Source organism: Pagrus major, chromosome 13 (genome assembly GCF_040436345.1).
Source record: "Pagrus major chromosome 13, Pma_NU_1.0".
NCBI classification, from domain to species: Eukaryota; Metazoa; Chordata; class Actinopteri; order Spariformes; family Sparidae; genus Pagrus; species Pagrus major.
In genome coordinates, this window is record NC_133227.1 from 3,718,859 (window position 1) to 3,728,501 (window position 9,643).

General features: G+C 39.4%; 1 protein-coding gene across 1 annotated transcript; it reads right to left on the bottom strand.

The window, feature by feature from the left end:
- Window positions 1-176: 176 nt before the first annotated feature.
- Window positions 177-9,277, bottom strand: glra4b (glycine receptor, alpha 4b). Its single transcript, XM_073479728.1, has 10 exons — window positions 9,219-9,277; window positions 8,550-8,677; window positions 7,697-7,764; window positions 4,933-5,156; window positions 3,745-3,827; window positions 3,526-3,663; window positions 3,207-3,421; window positions 1,410-1,568; window positions 713-808; window positions 177-449 (listed from the first exon to the last, which is right to left on the bottom strand). The coding sequence occupies exons 1-10, from the start codon at window positions 9,275-9,277 to the stop codon at window positions 177-179; spliced, it is 1,443 nt and encodes a 480-aa protein (XP_073335829.1).
- Between the last annotated feature and the right edge of the window lie 366 nt (window positions 9,278-9,643).

A 9,643-nucleotide genomic window follows, 5' to 3' on the forward strand; every position in this document is an offset into this window, starting at 1 on the left:
TAAAAATTTAAAGAAGTCGATGGACTCTCCCATGTCATGGAATTTCCCGATGGCACTGGACATGCAGTCGCAACGCATCTTGCATGGCTCAGCTGAGGACTCTCAGCCTGTAAATGTTTCAGTGAAGAGAGCAGAATTAAAGGTATCCACTGTCTTTACGGTCCTCAGTCGTGTTGTCACAGTGCGGCTAGAAGGTCCTCATGTCGTAGAACTTTGTAGGTGAGCCAGTAGAGGACATTAAACATGAGGAAGCTCATGGGGAAAACAGCTCGGGAGATGGTATCAATCCTTTTTGCCCGATCCACAAAGCGCCTGCGTATGTCATAGAAACCTAAACCGGGAGGTAAATCTGCAAAGACTGGCGTTGCATCCATTTCCGCTGCAGTTCCTGTTGACAATGATAGTCCATAACTCTGGAAGAGTAAACCCTGCTGTGCCAGCTCCTCCTCCTGGAAGAAGAAGACACAGCACAGAATAACCATCTGCTCTCATTGAGAATATTTACAGCTTAGCTGGTATCTGTGATCGGCTGTTGTTAAAGGAACAGTTCACCCGAAAATGAAAATGTAGTCATTATCTACTCTCCCCCATTTCTGGAGCTTCACAGCAAAACAGCGTTACAACATTCTCCTAAACAACTGAAGTAGATGGGGACTTATATATATATTATTATACATATACCCTTTAAACTAAGCATGGCAACAATACATACCCGGGCACAGACGCTGCACTGCTGGACTGCGTTCCCATGAGAAGCGTTGTTGCCTGACGTGTTGTTTCCTTTCACCTTACTGTCACTACTTGCCTGCTGATGAGGACACAAAAAAACACATACATTGAATCATCAAAGAGACTACAGTGATCGAACAGTTCGCAGCACCGACATGACTCCGCTGTGCCGCATGTATGTTTCAAATCTTGTACATTAACGAGGCATCATCATCTGTTTTCTTGCAAAGTGAATACAAGCCTGACATTAATGTGAAATGAGATGGATAGTCAGAATAAATTTCAGTGGCGCTGCATAATTCCAACAAATGAAGTACAAGCAGAGTTCAAGCAGATGTTTTTCATCTTGTGTTATAAATATTACAAAGTATTAATGAATCCTACAGCTGCTGTCACACTGCTTCATTTAGGAAGTACTTTATATTTAAAGGTAGTTTGGCCTATTTTGTCTCCTGTATTTGTCTTCTTCTCCTGAGATCCACAGTGAGGCAGCAATATGTTGGGAACATTCAGCCAACAGAAGAATAGGGCGATGGTTTGAATTAATCACAGGTCAGTGCCGCCTGCATTTCTCGGCTGGAGCGCGACATGCAGCTGAGTCGTGTAGCCCGTGCATAGCTGGGCGCAGGGAATAGCAGGTGACAGCCGCCCAAGGGGCTGAGGGGGTGGCTCGCACTCACAGCTCTCTGCCGCTGTTGTTCTTTGAGCTTCTTCCTCAGTCTGAAGAACTCCTTGTGCTGGCGTGAAACAAAATTAACGGCCGCATACTCCAGCAGTGCAGCAAACACGAAAAGAAGACACACCGCCATCCAGATGTCTATGGCTTTCACATAGGACACCTGTGAAACAGGTACATACAAATCAGTGAAACCACTTGGTTAACATTAGCGTATATTTATATATACATATATATATATATATATATTTTATATATATATATAACTGATGCATTAAATGCACAGCATGTCATTTCTGCCACTAGGTGTCTCTCAGTCAAAACAATAACAACAAAAGATGCAGTTTAAATTTGTAGTGAAGGAGAGTGGGATCATGGGATTTGTTGTCTTCATTGTTGAACATCACCATTGCCAGTGACAATCTAATAACGTAAGTACACAACTCAACAAAATATATAACAAAGGTCCAGTTATTATTCGTCATTTGACTTTGAAAATGTTACATATTATATCTTTAACATGTCAGCAGTACTTAATGCTGTAAAGGGTCAAGGTGGAGAACATTTTAACAGCTTTATATACTTAATCAATCATGATGTGTTATATTTTATAAACTGATTATGTGTTTGGTATGTAAAATCTTATCTTGAAAGTAAGTAGTAGCTTTAGATGCTAAATAATGGCAGTGGAGTAAAAAGTACAATATTTCCCTCTGAAATGTAGCGGAGTAGAAGTGTAAAATAGCACAAAGTATAAATCCTCCAGTAACTGATATTGAAAGATGTAAAATGATATTGAAATTGAAATATCGACTCTAACTCTTTATGACCTCTGTTCCTTTTCTGTTTTTTCCAGCAGTCGAAAGTAACTAAGTACCTACCCAAGTAGTGTGATTAGCGACATTTTCACATTTCACATTCTTTTTAAGTTTCAAAAATGTACAAACAAAAAATACGATCAGCTTATAAAATATAACGAGCCGTAGTAGCTTCAAATATTTAAAATTAGCTTCCCCCTTCCCTGTTTTGTTTGCTTGCTGTTGTTCTTTTTTGCATTCTTATAGTTGACACCTTAGGGGAGGGTTAGACGAGGGATGTTCAGTTGAGTGCAATCTGCAACCTCACCACTAGATGTCACTAAATCCTACACACAGAACCTCTAAAGAACATTTCTGAGAATAGTTCTGTATTTTATTTAAATGAAAATTTGAATGTTTTTACATGTTGGAGAGCATTTTTACATTGTGGTGTTACTACTTTTATTAAACCTCCTGAATCCTGAATGTCTCATTAGCTCTGCCCCGAAGCCGTTTTAAAGTTGAAAAATAATTTTCCCACACTGTATGATAACATACTTTTTTGTATCCGCTTGTTCAAACACATCCTTTAAGCTATATGTTGCTTTTATTAAGATATACTACAACAGAGGACTGGCAATCATTTTCATGGCTGTAGCATCATATCAAAATGTAATACTTGTCTTGTACATCTTTTTTACGCAAAAATCTGCCTGTTTTTTTTGGAAACCTCTGCAGAACAATATCTTTTTGTCTGAAAAACACTGAGTTGCAGTCAACATCCCAGTGTTAGTTCCAGATTGAAGAGGTTAACAAGAAGAATCTGTTCTTAAATCAATATATTTTTAGCCATTTATACTTCATAGTCCTGTTTATTTCAATGACAAGGGCATTAAAAGGCCCATCAGGGCCCAATAAAACAACAATTTGGGATTGAATTGAATTTAGAATAAACAACGACGTGTATTTTCTCCTGTAAAATACCACAAACCAAACTGTTTGACCTTTGGCAGGGAGGCCCTGGAGCCGGAGCTCTGCGTCGTCATGGTGAGCACTGTAGTGATTCCCAGCCCCACTCTGGCCGGAGCCGCGTCCATGTTGATCCAGAACGACACCCAGGACAGGATGACAGTGAGCAGGCTCGGTATGTACATCTGGATCAGGTAGTAGCCCATCTGACGCTCAAGGTAGAATTTGACCTCGATGCAGGTGAATTTACCTAACCACAGGAGGAGATACAGGTACAACCTGACAGTCTCATTAGAAGTTGACTGACAGCATGTATCGAGGATGTTGGCTAGTGGGTCGTCGTGTGTCATGTACCTGTGTTGTAGTGCTTGGTGCAGTAGCCCAGGCCTTTCTCCTCTTTGAGCACAAACTGAGGGAGCATCAGATCATCGGCCACCTGCACCGCTCCCACATCCAGCCATTCAAAAATAAGATCATTCATTGTGTAGCCAACTAGAGGAGACAAAGAGGGAAGGTGTACAGTATGTGACGAAATCAAAATGTCTTTAAGCATGCATAAAAAGATGAACTCACAGCTTTCAAGCTGCATAGTACACGTCTGGCTGTCCATGGGGAAGTTTTTCAGATCCATGGGACAGGAGAGGACAAGTGTCAGCCTGCGAGACAGAGACAGCAACACCGTAATACTACTGGAATGGGGTGTAAAATGAAAAGGTGATACCCTCACACACTCCATCCAAGATAGATACCCAGCTAGCCCAGAGCGCCAAACCCACAGCATCAGCCGTCTGCTGCTTATGTGTCACTCAGACCCTTTTTGCACACCCACCCTTCATTAAAGGTCACATCAAGCAGCTCTAACCTCTCTGTCCTCCCGTCCATCTGTCTACTCCACTGTGCCCCATACAAACCACTCAAAGGCCTGACAGCTGCTGACTGACAACGTGTCAGCCTTTATGGAAGACAGCACCACAATCAGTAAAAACTGGAGAGTGCTCCCCCATCATACTGCATAATCCCACTCCTCAATAGAGGTGACAATAGACGTCACGTCAGAAAAAGAAAAATCGATCAGTATTACATTATAAAGTGAAAAGTTTATTGTTATAACAAGATATTTTCAAGTCATTATAAGATAGTATCAAGTTATGACAAAATATTTAAGCATCTCACACAAATGAGCAATACTGCAGAGAAGAGGAAAATGGCTGATCCTCATTCAGTGTCATCCAGAGATAGCCTTATGTGAGCAAGAGAATAAGTGCATACATTCTTTTTAACCTGTTATTTTGTGGGGAAAACATTAAAGTTGCTGATGGGTGATCTAGTTAGTTGGACATGGTGTTCAGTGATCTGAGAAGCAACTGATTATTTAGCTCATGTTAGATAGAATTGTAATTGCTAATACAGCTTTAACATCACTCCCACTTCTTATATTCTAATGAAGCTCCTTACCATTACGCTACAATTCACCACTGCTTTAGTGCCACATTACTGACCTGATTCTGTTGTAGCCTGCAGTTATTGTTTAACATGAACTTGCTCACAGTGGGTGTTGGACAACACAATGACAACTGAACTGAACTGGAGTGAAACAAACATTTTGCCGGGCCATATATTTAGAGGTTTAGACCACAACACATAGATAGAAGTCTGTATGTCAGTTGGCAGCTTGACAAACCATGGAACAGGATTTGTCATGTAGATAGAGATTTATTCAGCTAGATTCAGAATAAAACAAAAAAAAAAAAAACAGGTCACCTGATACTGTAGAGCACATTTCCATTCTGGAAAATCCGAAGCAGTTTGTTGTCTGTTGTGACCTCGTGAAAGTTGGCTCCTTTTTCATTTGCAAAGAACAGGTCAGGTTTCCAAATGGAGTCCAACATTGAAGGGTCCAGGTCCAGAGAGTCATCTGGATACTCCTTATATGCCAGTCGAGGGTCATTCCACTGCTGTCGCAGAAATACATTGAGCCGGTAGTCCTGATATATGAAATAAAAGTCAGAATTACAAATTATACAAGTAATATTTAAAGACACAAACATGTACAGCCACAAAGGACGATTGTGAAATTCATGCTGTAGAATCATAGTAAGACTTAAACTATAAATTTGCCAGAAATTTTCAGTTTCATTCGACATTTTTGCATACATCTCTACATGTAATTATCATTGTCATTTCAATAAACCTTGTGAGGTGGCCAAGTGAACAGGAACAAGTCACAAAGAGGAACAAATGAACCTGCAGCATCACCCAGTACATGAGGAGCACTGTGCCCACGCAAACTCTTACTGTGTGAGCAAAAAAGAAACATAAACGCTGGCAAACAGACTTGAGTGCTCCTAACCTGAACGACAGAAAACTCCACTCACAATGTCATCAATTAAAATTTGATGGGCCTCCCTTGAGGTATTTTAGAAAATGCATGAGTCTTTCTTTACTCGAATACATACAAATAAAACACTCTCTATGGGCCTCATAAATACATGAAAGTCCATTATTTGACAGAGATATGAGAAAATCATTGCTGACATTATGTAATAAACTTACAAGATGGTGTTTATAGTCAGTAATTAGTCATAATCTAATTACAGTATGTTTAGGCATCGTGAAACTTGCCTCTAAAGGCGTCTCTGAACAGAGGGAGATGAGCCAGGAACACTGGATAATGTGTTAAACCGGGATCAATGAGCATTACCCAGCTCTGTTGTCCAAATAACATAGACTGAAAATAATACACTGGCAACAAGGTCACTCAGCTGAGACTTTTGTTAAAGCACAGTTAAATAAAATCAGTTGTGATACATGACTCAGCGGACTGCACACTTTGTTTTCTCTGAGTAATGTTTACTGTTGTTGTTGGTGGATTGCTAAGAAATAGATTATGTTACTTTATATTTGAATTACGTTATTATACATCGGAAATATTTTAAAATTCAAATGTTTTCAAACACAGTGGTGTATTACAGTAACTATGTGCAATAACTCAAGTACTGTACTTCAAATAGTTTGAGTACAGGCTACTTCATACTTTGAGTAACTCCATGTTTTGCCACCTTATACTCCACTACACTTTAGAGCAAAATAGTACTACTTTTTTTTTTTTTTACATAAACAGTATATGTTATATGACTACAAAATAAAGCCAAAAAAGAAATTTTGCTATATATTATTATAGATTAAGCAACCTAGCAGTACAGACAGTAGGCAAGGAATTTGAAGGTAGCTCGAAAAACATAGGCAGCATTTCACCAGAGTGACCGACAACTGCTGCTCTTTGCTAGCTATCCTTGGCTGTAGCTAGCTACTGTTAGCTAATTAGCTTATGGCTCAGTTAGCTGTGGAGCCCTCAACTTCGCCTGTCACCATGGACTAACTTGATTTGTCAACCTGAGACTGAACACAGCTGTCAAGACCGACTGAGGTCAGTTTGACAACTGGGCATAAAGTATGGAGGTGATTTACAGCGGCTCTGACCAAACCCATGACTCGCAGACATGCAGCAGAGTAGTTAGAGATTTGGACATCACCAGCCGGTGAAAACAGCGTGTAGAGCTGGAATATTTTCACACCTTACTCTGTGAATTGAGGATATACTAGAGGTGATTGTGGAAAGAAAAAACAAGACTGTGTTGGTGAGTTTTACTTAGTTTATGTCTAGTTTACATTTAAGTTTGTTATACAATGAGTTAACAAGGTATTGAGGCTAGCCTTAGTTTGTCAAAAGAGAGAAACTTGAATTCAGAAGGTGTATAGTTATTGTTTTTTTAATAAATACTCTTAATATATTAAGAGTATTTCATTTCTTGAAATTTTGTGAGTTCATTTTATTCATTTATTACACTAACAGCTGGTATCTCCCAGCTGAAACTATGGGAGGCTATCAGACTATGGCTTCTTGCTGTACAATGTGGTATTATGAGACAGGAAGTGTAGAGTTCATTTTTATGTTCAAACTAAAATCCTGGCCATATCTTACATTGCTCATTACATAATTGCTCATTTATATTTTAATTGATTATTACATATACCGCAATAGTTTAATTGCAGAGTAAGTTGTTACTCCTACAATAGGTATTTTAATCGTCACTACTACCATGTTGTATAGTGAGTGGTAGGAAGTAAATCAGAAGCTTACTAGTAGTGCAAGCAACAGTAATGTGAGAGATCAACAAGTGTAGCATACTTCATGTAAAACCTGATAGTGGACAACAAGTAACAGTGATACAGATGAGTACATATACAGTACAACGTGAAATACTGCTGAAATAAAGTGTAATTCCTTCATTTCCATAATGTTTATAAGACTTTATTGCTACATTTTATATTAGCAATATTTTCTGCTGAAATCTTTGTTGTCATGCACTTAAAGCAGTGACACCTACAGTGAAGCACGTAGCATGTAATTTTTACATGTCCAGTCCAACAATCAGATGATTAAAGCAGATGTTCACATTCGTCTTAAGTCTTCTGATCATCTAAATAAAGTGTGACAGCCGAAGGTTATGAAGAAAACTCTCACCATAGTAGTTTCAGTGATGGATCCGAAGCTGTTGATGAAGATGTTACAGGTGACGTTGACAGGGGGACCTGATGGAAGCAGATTGTCATCACACATCACAGTCACACTGCTTTTCTAAATACCACTGAAGATGTTTTCTGAGAAGAACACATCAAGTATTGAAGGCGGTAAAGGCTAGAGTGTTACCACAAAATAACATCTGCTTGTTCTCTTCTGTGTCACGCTGTGTCCTGATAAATAGACTTATCCGGGATAACCAGCTTGAAATCGTGTTGTCATTTCCACTACGCTCCCATTAGCGTAGTCCATCTGTCGACCACCAAAACTTTAAATATTTCAGCAACTCATTTCCTGAGATGCAATAATTTATTGATTCTCCTTTACTTACATTAGTGTATATATAGATAATCAGGCGGGATGTACCAAGCATGCACTGACAAGGATGTGGAGCAGGAATGAAATATATATGAAATGTGACCCCTGAGACTGAGGGGGAAGTGTGTCAGAGAGAATCTGCTGGCTTCACTTACAAAGAGAGATCAAGATTGGCTGGAAATAGGCCTGTGGGGTAACATATGAGGGTAACTTCACATTTCTGAGGTCTGTGCAAAAAAATCAGAACCTGAGGCTGTGGGTCAGCAGAAAAACAGTGACAACACATGACAAAAAAAAGTCTCCTGTGTGGAAACATCAGAGCCCGCAGCATCTTTCACTTGCCACCCATCTGTGAGTGATTTGTGCTACTTCACTGCCCAGACTGTTATGCAAAATGAGCAGCGCACTCACTCTCACACCTGTCCTGACAGTGGAGAGTCCTCCCACTGCACACCACGCAGCACAGTATGTTTGTTACCTTTGAAGTTGGGTCTGATGCGAGCGTCGTAGCCAGATGTGCGTCCCATTAGTTTGTCCAGAAAGTCAGATGGCGAGGGGGCCTTGGATGCCCTGCTTGGGAATTTCATCTCCTTACAGAGCACAGACCTGCCAAGTGACGGGACAACCAAATCTGGATGTACTGATGTTTTGGTTTTTTATTTTTTTGTTCTTAATATTTAATACCTCCAATTGTCCCTCAGGAAAAGTTTGACCTAATTTATAGGAATCATTTTAGCTGGAAGTGTCAGGAAGTGTCTATTATACTATATACTGTGTACTGAAAACTATTCCTAATACATTTACTAAACTATTTTTAAACATGTTTTTTTGTCCGTCAAAAATAATCCTGAATCTTACTTTAACAAACATTTCACCTAAACGGAACTCTTGTCTTTTAATTATAGATTACAAAATATTTCATGCATCATTCACCTCACTTAAGGGAGCAGTGATGCTGACATTCCTCTTGGTTAAAGAAGCGCAAACATCACCTAAAATCTTATTTTATCACTACGCTCACTTATCTATACGCTGTTAAAGTCAAATCATTTTAAATTCTTAAAACACTAAATTGTAAATTCTTTACATTACTAACCAAAAACAAATTTAAAGATTTCTCCTGTGAAAAACTTCAAAATTCTCTTACCTGTTTTGCAGAAAAATGACAGTTGAAGCCCACATCATACACGAGATGTGCAACAGCATCCTTCGACAGTAGAAACAGCAGATATAAGACCAATAGATGGAAGAAGTGAGAAGAAGAAAAAAAGAAAGCAGAGATGCAGAGAAGTTGTTGTCGCCTGTTCCAGCCAGGCTCTGCCTTCTGGACTCAGCTGAGCATCCCTCCCTCCTTTCGGCAGGTGTAAACTACAGGAAGCTGCTGCTGTATAATTCAAAATCCTGAGGAAGTTTTTTTTTTTTCTTCTTCTTTCTCTGTCCCGTGTTTGTGTGGATGACTTCTGGCTTTATCTCTTTTTCATGGCCATATGCATGTTCAAGGAATTACTGCAAGAATATTTAAAGAGACAGGAGCATATTTTCAAAGCAGAGCAGTCGACATGACAGCAGAGA